At 37.9% G+C, this 20863-nt stretch overlaps 1 protein-coding gene across 6 annotated transcripts in view; it reads left to right on the forward strand.

The window, feature by feature from the left end:
• LOC113526517 (zinc finger protein 521) overlaps positions 1–20863 on the forward strand; it is a 131886-nt gene that overhangs the window by 102153 nt on the left and 8870 nt on the right. For 5 of the 6 annotated variants that reach the window (XM_026913617.3, XM_026913619.3, XM_026913618.3 and 2 more), the window contains exon 7: positions 7008–7123. In XM_026913617.3, coding sequence (XP_026769418.3) covers positions 7008–7123 — 116 coding nt within the window. Of the gene's footprint in view, positions 1–7007; positions 7124–7644; positions 10479–20863 lie in introns of those variants that run through there. The other variant, XM_026913620.3, reaches the window with a different exon arrangement.

Raw genomic sequence — 20863 nt, forward strand, 5'->3', positions numbered from 1 at the left:
GTCAAAACAAATTCCATTGTTCAAATGCTATACAAATTGTCATTCTCAAATTGCTTCAAAGGCAAAATGTTTCCATCTCTGAATGTTTAAAGGAGCAGTTTGTCATTTTTTGAGCCCTCTGCTGCCTGCGAGGTGAATTGCAGTTTGCAGGTAAACCATTACCGAGTCTGAACATTTCCCCGAAATGTTCCACGCCCGTTCTCTCTGGATTCCTTGTGAGTTGCCGTTAGAGAAAAGGGACAGACCTGAGACTTGCTTTCAGCTGACAGTGACGCCAATTTCAGGGCTGTAAAGATTACAAACAGAAACCTGAAATGGAGAAGCTAGTCAAATCCATTACACAACAATATCATCAATCATCATTTTTACAGTATATCTTTGAAATGATGTGATTAGCGCAGGTCTAGAAACGCTCTTAAATGCACATTTAACATCTCATGTTCTACTTTTAGTCTGTAAATCACTTATAATTTATTGGCTAAGTTACATTTGGCACTTGATGTAGGAGCAGTGGTCAGATATTACAGGTCAGTAGAGGTCTACTGCAGTGTTTCCAGCTCATCAGCATATTATAGTAAAGTATATTATATTTACTTTTTTAAATACATTTTACTTTTTTTGGTTTCTGCTGTTTTGTTCTGAACTTTTACACTGTTGATAGGCTAATATTTTACAGATTTTAATATATTTAAAATAAATCTTAATAAATATCAGCTGATGATGTTTCAACATTATGTTTTTTTTTTTATTATTCGCTAAAGATGGCTACCTTCTGTGGGTTATGTCATATGGATGCAGAGTGTAGCACTACTTCATATCTATGGAAATATAAAACATATAGGATCATGCTGATATTCCAATCTAATTATCATGCAGGTATTTCAGTAATAATTAATAAATAACTTAATAATTTATTTCTCTTGGGTCTACATCTCATTTATAATTTGCTTATGGATATTACTTCTATTAATAGTAATATCAGTGGTTAATATGAATATCAATTATATCAGGTGAGTGCACTTTTGGGGTAACCAGCGGCAGCCATATTGGACATAGTTAACTAGAGAGTGTGTGGTGGGTGACCATATTGGACTGAAGGATGGACATGCTTATTTAGAGAGAGAGAGAGAGAAAGAGAGAGAGAGAGAGAGAGTAGAATAGAATAGAGTACTTTATTGATCCCCAAGGGGAAATTTGGTAGAGAGAGAGAGAGAGAGAGAGAGATACGACACTATTCTCCAGGAGTTGAACATGTACAGTACAGTAGAGATAATAATATACAAAATATATGATATATGATATATTAACACATTAAACATGAGCAGGTTGCATTTCACTATACAAAATGAGATGTACATCACGGTATAACACTCATAAAGTCACTTTAATGTAATATTCTATAGAAACACCACATTTGTGAACTGTAGGGTGCTAATCGCTCACAGACAGTCTGGTTTTGTGCGAACACACTTCATTTGTAAGGTGCTATAATGATTTCCAGGGTGGCTGTGGCATCATCGGGATTCGAATTTGTGATCTCTTGAGGATACAGAGAGAAACCTTAAACAATGGCGACAAGATAATGTACTTTAACTGTACTTTCTATTTGTTTTTAAGCACTTTAAATTTGCTTTTGTTTCAACGTTTTGTTTTAAGCAGCTATTACTTATTCTGCTGCTTATTTAAAAATTATATGAAGCATATTATCAGTTTTCAGACTTTCTAGAACCTTGATATTTGTGTGTAGGAGAAATTTAAATATCTGGTTTCACCTGTTTTACTATTTGTATAAGTTCAGTTCATCTCAGTTCTTTTATCACTTTTAACAATAGACATTGTCACAAAGCAGCTTTACAGAAATCCTGAGTTAGATTTAGATCCCTAATGAACAAGGCAGAGGTGATACAAGTGAGGAAGAACTCCTTGACACGACATGAGGAAGAAACCTCGAGAGGAACCAGACTCAAAAGGGAAAAGAGACACCGGATAGTGGGATTATAAATCATTACTCTTCTACAACTGTATACAATAAAGTGCTAAATGTGTTGAAAGGACGTTCAGTATGGATTGTGAGACAGAGTTCTGGAATGAGCACATGACAGTATCTAGCTGAGATTATCCACTGAAGCAAGGCTGAGACTTGGGTATAAACTGTTTTTGGGAAGAGCAGATGTTTAGAGTATCTATGTTCACGTGTACAAGCTCCAAGTTGGTACCAGAGAATGTATACTCTGTATATATTTACATTAAAACTGACTACATTTGACTCTTTATTGTATTTTATATAAAAGCTTAATAATAATATGCATCACCAGCTCTATTAATCCCAAGTCAAATAAGTTCATCATGTTCCTCAAAGCCAAACTGAAAGCTACTGAACTTATTATTCATAGAGAAAGTCTGTTAGTCTTAGTCAGAAGTTGGACAAAAATAAGGGGAAAGCCTTCATTTTCATCTCTGTGATTCTATTTTGTTTTATACAAAAGAATTTAGAGTTGAAACATCTTTCTAGCTTGTCCCAAATTAGAAGCATAAGTAGTGCTGTAGTGACAACAATCACTATCAAGTCCAAGGTAAGTCCAAGACCAGGACTACCCAAGATCAAGTCAAGGCCGAATCTTAAGTGGGTTGAGGCCGCATCAAAATTGAATCCAAATGAAAGTGAGGCAGTCACGATTCGAGACCGAAAACCCTCATATCCTTTTTAAGAGGAAGCCTTATTTAACTAGTTGGCTTCATTTGTGCATTGAGTTATAAGATTATTATGCTGTTTTCTAGAAGGAAAAAATGTGTATCCTGTCAAACAATAGGTACCTTATTTTCATGAACTCTGACAAGACCAAAGCTGTATTTAGCGAGACTAATGTCCAAGACCAAGACAAGTCCAAGTACAAAAGCCAATAAGTCAGAGACAAGTCCAAGTCAATCCAAAAAAAAAAAATGTTGACTTGAGTCAGACTTGAGTCCTACAGCCCAATACATAGGAAATACAAGTAGTAGAAGCCTCATTGTTTTATAAGAACAGAAGGATAATACAGTAAAGGATAGAGATCGAAAGAGAAGGATAATAGTGGACTAAATTACTTGAACTGTCTGATGAATTATAGGAATTTGAGGGGAAGATGAGGGGAACGGGGGAGGGGATTGCAGACAAAGCAAGAAAAAGGCAAAGAAAAAAAATGGGGGATGAGAGAAAGGAGAGGGGAAGGGAAAGAGGGAAAAGTGGAGTTGAAGAGAGATCCAGAGGCCCCGGGAAGATGACAGAAGCTCCAGTCTCGCAGGGCAAATTTGACAGCTATCAGAAGTAAGGAAGCCCGCAGCGAAAAAGTGTGTGTGCTCACTGCAGAGAAGGAGGGCGCGCACGGATCGCCTTGTGATTTCGACCGCGAGGACTCGCACAAACAAACCAGAAGTGGAGGTGAAAGTCGAGAGGGATTTCTGCACTTTTGTCTCACTTCTTAAACCCTTAAAGAAAGCAAATTCTCAAAACTATATCGAGCTACAGCACGAGCAGGCCCATTCGATAATAAAGCAACACGGTACAATGTGCAATGTTACTGAACACGCCAAAAGGAAAGGTAAATGTCTCTCCATAATCTCCCACAATGCTCTGTCAACATCCTTGTGCCACATAAAGAGGAGAAAAAAAAGTTGTTTATCAAGTGTAAAATATTCAAATGTAGCCTAGAATGCTAACTTTCCCTACATTTGTGTCCCTCAGAGACCGGACCCCTCCCCCATTCGTCGCCTTTTCTCTCTCATTTCAGAATGGACACATGGGTCTAGCATAACGAAGAGCACGTTTGAAGTACTCCTTTGAGAATTTGGCCGCATGCACTAACACACACTAACACACACTAACATGCACATATTCATCCAGTGGTGCCGACTTAATTAAAAGAACACAGGCGCAGTATGTATTTTTAAGTGCCGTCCCAAAGTTGGGGTGACTGTATTCAGGCTATGCATAAATAAATAGTGCGTCTGCATGAATATTTATATTGTCAGTATAATTAAGGACGTAGACTAATAGACACGTTTTTTTGCACTTTTTCCCCCTCAGTGTCTCAGGATCTGATGAATAAAGTGTTTAATAAAGCCAGAACTGCCCAGAACTAACAACTAGATGTGCACATATATTATCATCTCATATCACTTCATTTCGTATAATTGTGTAATGTTTAATTAGAAAATTACAACATGTCTAAAGAATCCTATTTTACACAATGCCTCATTTTATAGTTTTGAAAATTACATCCTGAACCAAACTATGTTTTTATTTTGCATGTATCTCAACAAATCTGGATCACGTTGCATTTAAAGGTTTAATTCCGACTGTGGTGCAGGAGAATCAAGGACATTTTTGACAGCCGTTATCTGAGTATGAACGGAATTGATTAGGATTATGTCAGTTTCGCTACAGCAAGTATCGAACTATCCACCAGCTTGATCAATGTGTGATATTCATTTCAGTCATCTGAGACACATAGCAAGCAAGATTTTAGACATCTTTATGCATACTGACTTTTACCAGTGTGTTTGTTAAACTATATCCTAGGCAAGATTAACCCTTGGGGGTTTGGGGCTTTTGCCATTTTTGTATGCTGTTGATTTTGCCTATGTGTAGACAGATAGATAGATAGATAGATACATAGATACATAGATACATAGATATGTCTATGGACATATTAAGATATTTATACACATGGCAATATATAGATAATGTTTTTATATAAATGCCTAAATATTGTCCTATAAAAAACAATGGTTTTACATATTATATATAATGCAAAAATTGGACTCCAGTTCCTCCATGAATCTCTCTCACTTTGTCTACTTATCTCCAGTTTCTTTGACCAATCAGATTCAGCCAAGCTAATGACTAAAGCTACTGTCTTGTGCCAGTTTGGCAATCAAAACAAACAGATCATTTTTGTATCATTGTTAACTTACTATTTTGCCATTTTGTGGTCAAAATGTGACCAAAATCCACAGTGACGTTTCAAGCAACCACTTTTGACAAAATTTGACTGTATTACTTAGAATGACTTTTTTTCTTTTTTACAACATTGTCATTAAAAAGTAAACAGACATTCATCATACATCATTTTGGTGAAATATATTTATGGTCAACGTATTATATGATCCAGGTGGAAAAACACAAAACCTGATTTATCATCTTTGTCTGCCTAAAAAAATCTTTATAAGTCTTTATACTGTAACCTCATTTCTACTATTTAAGCTTCAGTAAGCAGTTTATCCTAGTCAGGGTCAGGGTCAGGTTGGATCCAGAGTCTATCTCAGGAACACTGGGTTTAGGTGGGAATATACCCTGTATTAAACAAAAATCTATTACAAGATCACATTTCATGTCTTTCATTTTGATGTTACAGTTAATGACATTCAATAAATAGCAAGAAAACTGCACAGAGTTTTATGAAAAAGTCACGAAACGTCATGAAAACATCTGAGATCTAACCAGAGCCCAGGGATATTCAACTGCTGGCACCCAAGATGGTGCCTGGTCTTGTGTCTGCTTTTGTGTGTATTTTTAGTAAACAGTAGTTTCACTTGGATTACTTATTAATGGGACATGCTTCTGAATACAGGAGGAATACAGTACAACATGCTTTATTTACTGTACAGCAGCTTTGCTTTCAGGGATGTTCTTGTGTTCAGTGTGGCGCGTTTTTGTCCAAATATTCAAATTGTGAATATTGTGATTTATCACATAACTTTATCAGCGCACACCTGCTATCATGACTGTGAAAAACAGCACCCAGGATGTCCAAGATTCAAACGTTGGTGCTAAAATGCCAGGCTTATTTTAAGCCTCTCTTGCTCGCCGGCTCGTCTGAGTGCCGTGACGTTTGCAGTGGCCCAGATCCCGTTCTCCAGCTTTGGCATTTGGCATGTTTTTTGTTTGAATGCTGCATTTAGAGTTTCTCTCACTATACAGACACACAAACAGGGAATGTGGGTTACACAAAATTGTTTTATTTCATGCAACAGGGATGCAATCAGGACCACATCACTGCTTCCTAAGTGGCTCTAAATTTAGTTTTCTCGCAGTGATTTCATTTTGATTAGAAGTTGAGACCTTCCGAGTTTCATTTTCTGCTGTTTTTACCACCAACACGTCTTCAGTACACACATACAATATGTAATGTTTAAGTGAGGCCTCATATCTGACAGCAGTACATCCTCTGTCTAAAACGTCCTGTGTAAATTGAGGCCTCAGACCAAAGATTAAGGAAAATAAAGCATTTTATTTTCCACAAATCTTACCAGACACCAAGTAGTACGAGGTCAAATCACTGAGTACACAATACTAATTAAATGTGGGTGCATTCTTCTGAGAGACAATCATCAGTAAAGGTGGTAATACAGTGCAAACATTATAATAAATAAAATAAGGTTAAATATCTTAGTATGTACTGTTTTGAGCAAATGTGAAAGAAAAAATCAATATCGTTACCTTTGTCTTTTTTATTTTGTACTAAGGGTATGCAAACGTTTCCTCTCCACTGTAGATTCTGATATACAGCACTGAAAGGTTTCTGCCTTTTGCTCATTTGCAAATTTGAAACAAATGCAGTGTGCTGATTAATCCAGTTGGCATGACAGGGAGCAGAAACAGGACACAAAATCATCATCCAAGCGGCACAAAATGCAAAATGTCCCTCATTATCTCATGTATGTCCTTCAAAGCGAGTCCGCAGTCTGTTACAGCTTATTAGTCGACCTTTCGATATAAGAGGTATCTGAAATGAGGTATTAGAATTTTGGATTACTGCTAATGGGGTCATGGTGTGAATCGGATATAATGGTGAAGTTGATGTTCATTAGGCACAGAAACAGACTAATAAGTGTCTAGTTCTGATGAAAACTAGACATTTTCGTTGCCGGGATGTAAAATATGTGTCATGTCTATACTGCAGTTTTCCATGTTTAAGAATAAAAAACTTAAAGCCTTTCTCTACTTCTGTTTCTTTCACCTTGTGCAGTATTCGTCCAGGCCAGTAAGCTTCAGCAGCATATTTTCTCAGCTCACGGTCAGGAAGATAAGATCTACGACTGCACGCAGTGTCCGCAGAAGTTCTTCTTTCAAACAGAGCTTCAGGTGAGTCACTTTAGCCCCACATCAACTGCTAACACACTGCAAACAGTCAACTTGGCCGTTTATAAACAGGTGGACTGGAGAAGGGAAACACGATGGATTAGCCTTCAGCATGATCTCACAGTTGCAAATTTGTGAAAATCCATTTGAGACAACTCTTATGAAAAGCTGTTAGTGTATGTTATATTTTTGGCTTTAGGTTTCCTAAGTGGTTTCTATTAGCTCTTATTGCTCATCATTTTATGTAAGGTAATGTATTTAGTAAAAACATAAAGTAATATTTCCATGATAAATTCAAATCAGTCAGTTGAGACATATTTGGTCCTTCTTTAGTTTGCACCTCAGCTAACTAGTAATGAAAGTCTGGCTCATCCAAAATCTTCCTCAATGGCATGTATTCCTTTGACATACATTCCTTTGAGATTCTGGTCTTTGTTGACATGATTGCATCACACAATTCCTGAAGATTTTTCAGGTGCATTTTCACCACATCCCAAAGATGTTCATATTTATATTGCATTCAGATCCAGTGATTGGGAAGGCCACTGAAGAACATTGAACTCATTGTCATGTTTATGAATCCAGTTTGAGACAACTTCTGCTGTTGACTGTTGACACAAGGCAGGTTGGGTTCATGGATTCATGCTGTTGGTGCCAAATTCTGACCCTACCATCTGTGAGCCTCAGCAGAAATCGAGATTCATCAGACCAGACGTGGTCTTCTACTGTTGTAGTTTATCCTCCTCAAGGTTTGATGTGTTGTGCATTCCGAGATGCTTTTCTACAATTGTACAGAGTGGCTATCTGAGCTACTGTAGCCTTTCTGTCAGCTTGAACCAGTCTGGCAATTCTCCGCTGACCTCTCTCATCAACAGGGCCTTTCCGTCTGCTGAACTGCCATTCAGTGGATGTTTTTCTTTATTGCACCATTCTGAATAAACTCTGGAGACTATTGTGTTTGAAAATCCCAGGAGATCAGCAGTTAGAGAAATACTCAAACCAGCCTGTCTGGCACCAGCAATCATGCCACGGTCAAAATCACTGAGATCACGTTTTGTTCACGTGTTTGATGTGAACAATACCCAAAGCTGCTGGCCCGTATCTGCATGATTTTAAGCATTGCACTGATGCCACATGATTGGCTGATTAGGTAATTGCATGAATAAGTTGGTATACAGGTGTTCCTAATCAGGTGTTCTGTGAGTGTATATTAACCTTGTAGCTCCAGTGCAAAACTTAAGAAGCAGAGTTTAAACATTAAATGTTCGGTCCAAACACTTGGACAAAGGGAACACTAAGAATCCTGTCCAGTAGCCCACAAATACAGAAGACAATGTGACAAGTCAGGGAAAACATAGTTTTTTTGGGAATTGAATGAATGTGCATTATGATAAACAGATTTTTTATCATATGGTGTATGTTTATTCCAGTATAGAGTATTTACACAGTATATGTAGTGGTGGTACATTTCACCATTTTCACTTTTATTTGTAATTATTTGCAGTTTGTTGCGATTCAGACAGCAGCGCCCTGTCTCTGCTGTTGGCCAGAAAAAAATTCAGCATGATCATTACTTGCAAACTCACCATAAGTCCACGGTGATAAAATAAACCATACCTGACATACTGACATGGCCCACAGTCATGGGGATGGTAAATAAAGAAACCTCGGTTTGAGCATCTTGTAGCTAATCCTGTTTTTCGTTCTCCATTTTCCACAAGACAAACATTGCGATTAGCTGTAAACAACCATTGTTTAACCTGAGGGATGTTTCTCAATACTTTTTTCAGATGTTCGGAATGGGATGGATGTGCGTCTCCCCTTGGTGGAGTTTCACGCATAGTTTAGTTGTTTTACAGGCTTTTTGTCGAGACAAGAGCAGACATGAAAGGCCTCCGGATCTTTGTTCTGGATCAGGGAAGGTTATGAAAGAAGCAGCACATTGCACTCGGGGAAATGTTGTTATTATATTTCACCTGAAAATTGTTCCCAGATTGTGCCCCATGGGTAGATGCATCACACACACATACACCCACACGCATGTTTCAAATATTGTATATAATCCACAAACCCTCATGACTTTATAGTTACCACGTTGCCATTTGCATTTTAAGTATCATTATAAAGCTTACAGTGGCACCTGAATATTATATAGAAGATTTGTAATTATCTTAACATTTCTAGGAGAAAAAAACTACAAATCATCCAAACGTGAGCCACATTGGGCTGAAAAGCTACCCAAATGGAACAGCAGGTGTAATACAACAAATACATAGAGAGTATAATAATAATAATAATAATAATAAGAAGAAGAATAATAGTAATTTTTGGCCTTGGGGGGCACGGTGGCTTAGTGGTTTGCCTCGCACCTCCAGGGTTGAGGGTTCAAATCCCGCCTCTGTCCTGTGTGTGTGGAGTTCTCCCTGGGCTTCAGGGGTTTCCTATGGATACTCCAATTTCCTCCCACAGTCCAAAGACATGCATTGTAGGCTGATTAGCATTTCCAAATTGTCTGTAGTGTGAATGTGTGTGTGATTGTGCCCTGCGATGGGTTGGCACCCCATCTAGGGTGTCCCCTGGCTTGTGCCCTAAGTTCCTTGGGATAGGCTCCAGGCTCCCCGCGACCCTGTGTAGGATAAGCGGTACAGAAAATGGATGGAATTTTTGGCCTTTTGTGGTAGTGCAGTGTTTTGGGGGGTTTTTTGGCATGTAAAATATTGAATAGGCAGGTTTTTTCATATCTGATGGTTTTTACATGCTTTTAGTTTGTGAAGAATTGCTGGTTTGAGGATCCCTCAGCCAGTCAGCATTATTTGAATGCATATTTCACTGGTTTTGCTGTGGTGAGTCACATGGCATTTGCAACTCAGGTTGTATTTTACTTGTGTGATTTGTATTTCCGTGTGGTCAATGTGCCAGTGAGAAAACTCCAAGAGAATAAATAGGAGCTAATGCTAACAACTCTCCAGTTCTTATAATACATCCTTGAGGGACATGACAGTAAATCCGCAACCTGTCTGTTCTTTTAGCATAAGCTGAAGTGCAGAGTTTTTTTTTTTTTAAACAAAACAAGAACTCCACTTCTGGATGTTGCTCAAAAAATGTCAACTTTTCAAACCTGCACTTTTACTGAACAGGCTGCTGGTCAGACGTGCCACGTACATGTCAGTATCTCCAGTTGAATCGTAGATCAGTCTGTCAGAGGCCTGGGCTGCTTTCAGCTAGTTCTAGATTCTCTCTTCTTCCGCTGTCTTTCCAGCAACATCTCCTTATCATTGCTTTCTCCAGCCAGTGAGGTCAAGGGTCAGGATCCAGCTGAGCTCAAGACAGAAGGAGGAATAGAGAGAGAGACAGGGATTGAAAGAGAGATGGATGGAGAGAGAGTGCTGGGGGGAATGATATTTTATTCATTTGCAGGAGAGCTCATTGCAGGAGACGATGAGCTGTGACAGGTAGCTCCCTGCCAGGAGCCGGCCAATTTCCACTGGCCTGTCTAGGAGCATGATCGGAAAGCCGAGGACTAATCAGGCCTCCCAGGAACACACACACACTGTGATTGACTGACTCTCGGGCCTGTGTGAGATCTGGCAGGGGAGATGGTGGTCTCTGACTGGCTGGAGCCCCGCTCATCCGCTCCACTTCGAACCGCACTCTGCTCATTTAATGGGTCCAAAATGTTATTCTGCAAAGAATGAAGAGGTTGATAAGGTGTGTGTGTGTGTGTTATTATCTGTGTTAACCAAATAAAACTTGTGCAGTGGCCGTGCACAGCACTAGTCCTCCTTCTACACTTCTTTCTCTCTTTTTTTTCATGACGGTTTTAGTCGTCTTTGGTTGCTTCACTGAGAAGCAAAACATCTCCGGAGTAACAATTTCACCGCTCTGTTCTCTTTTCTCTGCAGCAGAACTTCTTCTACACTTCTCTCTCACTCTCTTTCTCTCTCTTTTCACTGTCTGAGCTCAGCAGGCAATTTCATTGTACCGTCTTCGCAAATCACTGTGTTAGCAATAAAATCATGCATAAGATGATGTTTGAAGATTTATATACCTTTCCATTTCCACATATCTGAACCTTATGAACAAGAGCTGTAGCCTACACAGTGATTGTGGCTTTGTATGTTGTGTTTTAGTTGCAGACAGATTATAAAATCACAGAACCAATCAGACTTCAGTTTTTTTCTGTCAGACCTAGAACATTTTTTTTACCAGTTGATTAAAAAAAGGCTTTCTGCATTTTTAAATAAGACTCTCTGATTGGCTGTAGTGTAACTTACCATAACTTACAAGCACAGAAACTTATATAAATGATCTGTCTTTATATTGGAAGCAAAGATGGCCAGCAAAGATTGATAACACTGTCATTTGTCATTCACTGTCTTTGATAACTCTGTCATTGTCACATTGTCAATGTTTCAGTTCACATTCCGCCTCTAGTCTGTCATTAGTCATTTCCTTGTTTGGTCATAGCCCCGCCCTGTCGCCTGTAGGTCTTTAGGTACCCCGCCTTGTTATTAGTAGTCTCAGGTGTTCCTTGTCTAACTGTGTGTGTATATATATATATATATATATATATAGCCATTCTATATATTTATAAGTTGCTCTACCTATTGGTCTTAGCCCAACATCTCTAGTTTCACTAGGGAACTAGAATCTCAGTGTCTTAAAAACAGCTTTGAGCCCATTTTACTGGTAGGATGACCACAAATGTTGTGTTACTACAGCATAGATACTCAATATTGCTTATTTGGATAGCTAAATAAGTTCTGAATCCATTTGTGTAAAACTTAGGAGAGCTTAATTTTACACAAATGAGTCCATGTCCTTTTTGGCCAAGTAGATGAGAGAAGACATAATGGGAAGACTAATTTGTTTCTTGAGACCTTCATATATTGGAGTGACTTGTTTTTACTGTACTGCAGGAAGTTCGTTAGATGCCTTGCTACTGCTAGAGTACTTTTTCTGAGCTAGCTGGCGGAGTAGACCACTTATGAGTATCATAATGAAGTAAAACACCCATACCTGCTTCTATAGCTTATTCTTACAGCATTGTATGATTTTAGATAATATTATCATTACAAAATAGCCAGCAGTAATTAAGTACCTTGTTTATCTTATAGTTTGATCCAGTTTAATATTGTCTAGCAGTTTTCCACAACAGCCAAACCCATAAAAATGTCATATACAGGCCCAGCAGCAGAGATGGCAGCATGTGGCAACAATATTTGCAAGTGGACACATACCCTTATCTTAACAGCCCATTCCCTTTGCTGTAACACACTTCATATTTGTGATTTGTAGCACTCATATAATACTGACGTGAGGGAAATAACTTGGCTGTGCTGGTTCTGCTCTAAAAACATGCCCACTTCTCCACATAAACTATCTAGAATTTGATTTTTTTTTTCTATCATCGACAAACTGGCACTGAACGTGGGCCAGAAGCCATTATCGAACATCTAACGAGTGACGTTACTCTTCTCGCCTTCTGTTTTTTAAACACTACTCGTAATATGCTGACTTCACGCCTCATTAGAACATCCACTTGTTGCAGTGTGGGAACGACTGCTCGGATGCCGAGCGAAGGAAAGAGCGAAGAAAGACTTGTTGGCTTTTTGAGTACCAGCGGCAGGGTGACTGCAGGACTCTCATCTTAATTACAGTTCCCTTTTAAAGAGATGCCTCTGCCACTTTTACAACCTCCCTTATTATTCAATTCAGTTCACTGCGATTTGTACAGTGGTTTTAACAAAAGACATTGTCACAAAGCAGCTTCACAGAAATCATGATGTAGAGTTAGATCCCTAATGAAGAAGCCAGAAGTGACAGTGGCAAGAAAAACTCCCTGAGATGACATCTGTAGAAGAACCAGACTCAAAAGGGAACCCTTGAGCTGCTACTCAAGGTCTTAATGCGGGGCCTGAGAAAGAGAAGGGACTAATCTAAGTAAATGCAATAGACTAGTGTTTGAGTACTATTATTTATTTTTATACAATGCATGGATGAATGCTTGATTCTGTTTGGTCAGAAGGTGTTCATTCATTTTCTATCCCAGAATCTCTGACAGTAGGTCCAGCTGCGATACAAATCACAGGTTTATATTTAAGCACACATTATCATATGTTGCTGCATTAAAAACTTGTGTAATCATTGATATGATGAGGTTTTCTGTGAGAAACCTTACTTTAACATTTTTGGAAGGAGTCTCCAGTGTCAGTTTTTTTGTAACAGGACGTAAAGTGATAACATTTTTATAGAGACTAGCTAATAGGTATGTATCTGTATCTGTTTAGTCCTCAGTATAATAAACATACTGGGCTGTATATATATATATATATATATATATATATATATATATATATATATATATATATATATATATATATATATATATATATATATATATATATAGTTAGGTCTGGAAGTATTTGGACAATGACAGAGTTTTTTTGATTTTGCCTTTATACACCACCACAATGGATTTGAAATAAAACAATCAAGATGTGATCGCAGTGTAGACTTTGTAGGCCAAGTCAGTTGCCTGATCTCAACCCAATAGAGCATGCTTTTCACTTACTGAAGACAAGACTGAAGGCAGAAAGACCCACAAACAAGCAGCAACTGAAGGTGGCTGCAGTGAAAGCCTGGCAAAGCATCTCCAGGGAGGAAACTCAGAATCTGAGTTTTGAGAACATGGGCTCCAGACTTCAGGCAGTCATTGACTGCAAAGGATTTTCATCCAAGTATTAAAATTATGGTTATATTTACAATTATGTCACTTTGTCCAAATACCTTTGAGCCCCTGAAAATGGAGGTACTTTGCTGAAAATGGCTGTAATTCCTAAATGGTAAATGCCATATTTTTGTGGAACCTCTTAAAATAAAGCTGAAGGTCTACACTTCGATCACATCTTGATTGTTTTATTTCAAATCCATTGTGGTGGTGTATAAAGGCAAAATCACAAAAACTCTGTCACTGTCCAGATACTTACTTCCGGACTTCCGGTATGGTTAACATTGTATATAATTATATAATATATATATATATATATATATATATATATAATGTTATCCATACCGCTATGCCCCAGGAACACTGAAAAACACAGGATCCCAGTCGCTGAAGCTGTCAAGCTTTCTAAAAAACAAATAAACAAACAAACAAAAACACTGCCTGTTTTTTTCATATCTATATTCGTTTAGGACACATTATGAAGAAGCGACCTTTATTCGTCACATATACTGAACATTACAGTACAGTGAAATCCCAAGATGATCTGTTCAATCCGAACCATAGATTTCACAGATTCTCACAGCTTGTCTCATCTCCGCAGAGTCCGTAGCACTATTCAAAAGCGATAGCGTAAAGCACCACTATGAATTGTCTTACTTATAGCCATGAACTAATCATTAATTGCCAAGTATTAAAAATTAATAGTCATTCCTATTCAGGCATATTAGCTGCTTCTGTGGAACTTATCTGGAACTGGACCATTGCAAATTTTAGTTGAATCCCCTGATCTAGATTGTTCTAACAATTCTAAAGCACGTTAAACAGATACACGAAGAAAACAGAGATGTTTAGAAAGCGGGGCTGAGAGGAGGAGTTTCGGTGTAACACCAGAGTGATGTTCCACTTACGCAGGTAGATTAGAATTAGACAGTCTCACAAACTCTGCACTCCTGTGAGAATTCCGTATGTTTGCATGTGTACATGTGTGTGTAATGCGTGTGTGTCCACGAAGACACTTGTCTTTGTTCCCGCGTCTTGCTGGGTCTGATGTGTGTATGCAAACACGTCGTCTAGAGGGAGATGTGACAAAAACTCCCTGAAGTCTTTGCGCTCTCTCTTGTTCTCTCTCTTCCTTCTCGTCCTGCGCGCTTGGGGAAGTTCAATCCAAACAAACAGCGGCGCTGCACGCTCAGCCGAGAAATCTATCACCTTTTTTGATCTCTGACACTTCTGCGCTTTCCTGTAAACTTCTCCTAAACTTTCTTAAGGGAATGGCAAATTAACAGTAAATATTTCAGGCGCCGCAGGCATCCCTTATTTCACAAACCTTAGGATTTAGAAAGAACACGCAGCATTGCGATTTGGGAAGAACAGCCTGTGTTAGTAATCAGAATTACCCTCTGAGATTCTGTTAAAGTCTCTCAGATTTATACTGAAATAATTGTGATTAATTCATATGGTCCATCTGAGTCATTCTCAGTTTTATTCAAATCAGTGTAGCCTTATTGGAATGACTGCATTAAGTTATGATGTTGTTAAAGCATTTAAATCAGTTGATTAATCAATCAAATAAGAACATTTAAAGCCCCAGGGAAGCTCAATATGTGGTTGCTTGTTGATTAGGTTAATTTTGCTGTTTTGTGCACACAAAATAAATCAACTGAAGCATAAATAATTGTTGCCCTTCTAATGTCTACATGTACTTTATCAGAATGTAAATTCTGAAAACAGCCAAAATGACGGGTTTGGACCAACATTAAGGTTTAATATACTTTACTTTGGCACCTCTACTTTCAGAAACAAATCTGAACAAAACAATGTGACTACTTTCTGAACTTGCTTTGGCTATGTTTCTATAAAGCTCATGCTGTGTAAGGAGACAGTTTATCAAACACGGTGGTAGAAACAGTCAGAGTGCTTAAAGATGTCTCAAACCTTGATAGCTACATGTGATTTCCTCATGATTTGATCAAGTTGATGGATAGTTACATGCCCTAGCAAAACAGATATAAGTCTAATCAGTTCAGTGTGTGATCAGATACCGGCTGTCAAAATGTCCGCCGTGCTCCTGCTCTATTACATCATGATCAAAACATAGAAGAACGCTTACACACTCTGTAGACGACAGAGTTTTAAAACGTTTAAATGACCTAATAAAAAGACACTAATAAAAAGAAATTTATTGAACAGAACAGAGTGAATCAGAAATGAAATGAATCATCGATGTTAGTGTGAAAAGAGACTGATGTGGATGATGCTGATAATCAAATGAAAACACATTGAAAATGTTTTATTCATTAAAATTAGGCACTGATGTTGTTTTTCCAGACATAGGTTATGTAATAAATGTAGAGGTATGTGCAGCGTCTTTTACTGGAATTGGAGCGAAATTTTTCAGTGCAATTTTCTCAGTTTTTACTTTTAACCAGGCTTTAAAATGATAGAACGTTACTTATGTTTGAGATAGGAGTTCAGGAACATCTGCAGTTTTGAGAAAATGAAAACACGTGACCATGATTGCATCACAAACATGCTAATGTAATAAACATAGACAGATTTTTAGACTGTGCCATTTCAGCAGTCTTTTACGATTATTATTAGTCATAATGTATGAAATGATCCTAATAAATATCTTAAAGGAAATCAATAAGACACTGTGCGATAACATGTTCTCCAGGTCAGATTGTATGATGAAGATCATCTAACGATAGACCTCTGATTAAAGAAAATGACTACATTCTCATGTTGATTAATCCGGACTCAGGTAGAAAACAGGCTTGCCTAAACACAAACGTTCTTCAGAGTGAACTTTAGGTAATAAGGATATTTTGTTCAGCTCATTAGCATGTTTCGTTTACGTTGTTACTGTATTTGTAGCTGTCTCGTGAAGTTCGCATAATCCTCTGCCGTGTTCCTATTGGAGGATTTTAGACTAGAATCGAAGCAGCACACATACTCTGAGATTTTGATTGAAAATTTGTCAGAGCTTGTCTGTCTTTGGTCGCTGGTGAGCATGTTACATTAAAAAACCGCAGAGCTTAACTCATGACCAAAGAATTCTTTTACAATGTTCAATTTTTGTCAGCAAAATCAGGCCAAAAATCATACAGTGTTAACCCAGCTTTAGTTCAGAGATACACTTCATTAGTGGTTTTGGAAACTTCTCAGCAGATTTTTTGATATAATGTTGCAGTAAAGTAGCTAATGCACATTCTTTTACAGCAGGAGTGCGTTGTGTTGTGGTGGGACGCGAGTGTGTTTCGGAGCCCTGCGGACTTCATCTCCCTTCCAGTGACAGGCAGAGATCCTCCCTGCCTCTGTCTAATTAGAGGATGTAGCCCAGGGCTCACGGCCCGGGAAGACCACCCTCCCTCCCACCATCACTCCCTAAAGAAAGCATTTAATTGGGCTCTTAAGTCCTAGCCTTCATTTTTTTAGGGTTTGTATATGTGTGTGTGTGTGTGTGTGTATGTGTGTGTGAGTGTGTGAAACACATGTGCATTGACATCACCTTAGGATTTATAAAAGTCCTCTCTTTTATTTTCGTATCACGAAGCTTTGCGATATCAATAGTAATCCGAGTTTTAATCATGTCTGTTATTTTACAGAAAAGCGAGGCGTCTCCGTGTAGCGATTTCTCTCTTGTCTTACCTCAGGCTGTGATTATATCAGGAGTCTTCATCCATGTGTCTTCTTTATGCAGCCTGTCTCTGGATTGTGCCTTCTTCCATCTCTCATTTCTGAGGAAAAGCGCACTTTTAGATGTCGTTGCTAAACTTTCCATCATTTCTTGCCTCCTTCCTTTATAAAAGTATGAGATGCAATGCACATTTTTTAAAAAAAAAAAAAATAGCCTTTGTAAATTGAATTACAATTTCTTTCCTCTCTTGATCTCAATGGTATTGTATCCCAATGAGTCCAGATCATCCATGCATGTGTCATTTTCATGATTGCACGCAGCGTTTTCTGATCGTCAGGCCAATGCTCCGGCTCTTGTGTGTCCCTCGCTGTTGCGTATTCTTTGATTATGTGTGGTGTTTTATTTCTTTTTTTCTCTAACATGCATCAGATCCTGATTAAGCCAGCTATATGAGAACTTTATGTTGCCTGGATGTTTCTCTGTGATGGCTTCTTGTTTTCTCTCTCTCTCTCTCTCTCTCTCTCTCTCTCTCTCTATACCTCCCCTATCTTTCTCCCTTAATGAGGCCCCATAATAACACAGCAGTTGTGCAGTTGTTTTGCTTCCTCTGTCAAACAGCGGGACGGCTGCACTGCGAGTTTGCTGGAGCGTTTGCTTGCACTCCTTCGACAGGGTAATGAGTGTCATTTGGAGCAACAAAGCTGTTAAACGATGGCTGTTTGCCGCTGCAGTCATACTTCAAACCTCTCCCAGTGTCGTCGCGCAGACGTTCAGCGCTTCAGCGTGTGTATACAGTAGCTCCCTCTATAGGATCGTACACTAAACTGTTCACAGAAGCACGAGGGAGACGTTAGGTGAACACGGTGCTTTGGCGTGAGGTATAAGGATAGATCCAGTGTGGAGGTGTAGATGATGTTTAAGACCAACCAAAAAAAATAATAAAATGAGTGTAACTGTAGAGAAAAATACAGTCCCAAAGCCAGTATCAGCATTAAATTACAGAAAAAATAAAACTCTTAATTTTTAGTACTTGTTAGGTTGAAACATATATAAAACTGAGACAATTTTTCATATCAATTTAGAAACTCTATGCAACATAAAATATTTTACAGAAATGTATATAACACAAACACACACATTTGTCTTATAATCCTTATGAGGACCGGCTATTGACATAATTATTAATCCAGCTAATTAATGCTATGCTACACCTAAACCTACCCACAACTATATTTATTTATTTTTATTAAAATAGAAGCATTATTCTTTATGGGGGACCAGCCAAATGTCCCCATGAGTTCAAAACACTCAGATATTCCAGATATTTGGAGACATTTTGTCCTCACGAAGACAGAAAAACATTCAACATTGTCAGCATGGTTAGCAAAACCAACTAAAAAATGCATAGTCATGCTAGCTAGCTAAACCGTGTTAGCATTTTCAAAGCTAGCATTATGTTGTCAAGTATAATATATATACGTTTTTCTAATGTATACTTCACTATAATGATGTTTTATGTTGAGAAAGTGTTTAACAGTAAGCTATAGCAAGTAAAAGTACTTCATAGTAAAGTTAATTTACCTTCTTAATTTGTCAATCTATTAGCTGAAGCCGTGTAACATTATAACCGGTACTGTAGTGAGTGTTTAAAATGATATACCAAATAAAATCAAGTGAAATGTGATGTTAGTCCAAACACGTTTGGGAGGTTGTGGGTAAGACAAAGAAACACATAAGGATATTAACCAATAACATAGATTTCTGAGAGTTTAGGATGATCTCATTTTCAGTTCTGTGTTTGTGATGTTGTGTTTATACACAGTTTGCCCAATTTATTTAAATTATTATAATTTAATTCTTGCATGTAGTATGCCTCTAACACACAATTAATTCTTGTCACGTTCTAATGACTCACACCGACTTCATTTGTACTGCTTTCAATAAATAAGTCAGAGAAGATTATGTTTTGATAAATGTTAAAGTAAAGATAGCTCATGGTTTGGACTTTCTCTCGCCTGAAAACTCTCTCTCACGCATTAAATTCACAAGATAATTGGTTTCCAAGGAGATTGAGCCGGCCACGGTCAGAGGACGAGGTCAATTCTGCAGTTGGCCTGAGATGTGTTTATTATTGTAGAGAGTGCCCACTTCGAGTTGTTTATATAGATTTATTCATATATTTCTGTTTTTATTGGAACCAAAGCCAGGCATTAGAAAAACTGGACTGTGTCCAGTGCGGAGAAGAGATCTGTTTAGTTCAGCGGATTAACACGATAGAGGCTCTGACAGTGAAACTATTGGTAATGCTCACTGGTAAAATTGTCCTGAATTGTTTTTTTTTTTTTTTTTAACATTTTAGAGTGTTCTTCTTAAGGAAAGAATCTATGAACACTGAGTTTCAGTATAGTACTGTACCAAACCCCTAACTAAGTGATGCTGCTCTGATCATAAAGTTACTACATCTACTGTGAAGTAACACAATGAGAAAAGTAAAATCTCTGCATTGCTGTCAACATATTGATTGATGATCATGGGATTGATTTCAGTTCTCTGAAATTTTGAATCTGTCTTCACATGTCCTTCCTGTGTTTCCTCTGGGTTTCCTCTGGGTTCGCCAGTTTCCTCCAACCTCCCAAAAACATGCTGGTAGATGGGTTGTGTTTGTGAATGTGTGTCTGCACAGTGCGTCCTGTGATAGACTGGCATCTCAATCAGGGTGTATAATCCTGGCTCACAGTGTTCCTAGGATAGGCTCTGACCCTGACCAGGATAAAGCAGGTACTGAAGGTTCTGAAACAGATGCATTTAATCAGACAGAGAAGGTCAGAAAAGGACTTTTAGGCCATTTTTACACTTGTGTTTTTTTTTTTTCCCGGACATTATTTGGTATGATTGGTGAAGTGTGGATGCTGTTTTTGAGCCAGGGAGTCATCCAGAGATCCAATCCCTGGTCTTCTTGAAAATGGTGATCTGGGGTTCGCTTCAACTGAAAAAATAATAAATAAATAAATAAATAAATAAAAAAAATAGATGCTACAACTACTTCTACTACTACGACAACTACTACTGATAATAGTATTTATAGACGTTTACAGAAGTAGTAGTGAGGGGTAGTAGTAAAATATACAGTAAATAATAATAATTATAATAATATACTAAAGTTATAATAATATACTTACAAATATGACACAGATTAAGTTTTATTTTTATTGTGACTTTTTATGCCAATATTAGAAATGCAGTGTTATTCAGAATGATACATTTTACTATATTTAAAACCTTTCTCACTTGTTTGTTTGTTGTAACAATATACAATATCTATATACAATCGTATAATAGTTATGCATGTACATAAATGCATTTAATCTTAAAC

The sequence above is a fragment of the Pangasianodon hypophthalmus genome, chromosome 4 (assembly GCF_027358585.1).
Source record: "Pangasianodon hypophthalmus isolate fPanHyp1 chromosome 4, fPanHyp1.pri, whole genome shotgun sequence".
Taxonomy (NCBI): domain Eukaryota; kingdom Metazoa; phylum Chordata; class Actinopteri; order Siluriformes; family Pangasiidae; genus Pangasianodon; species Pangasianodon hypophthalmus.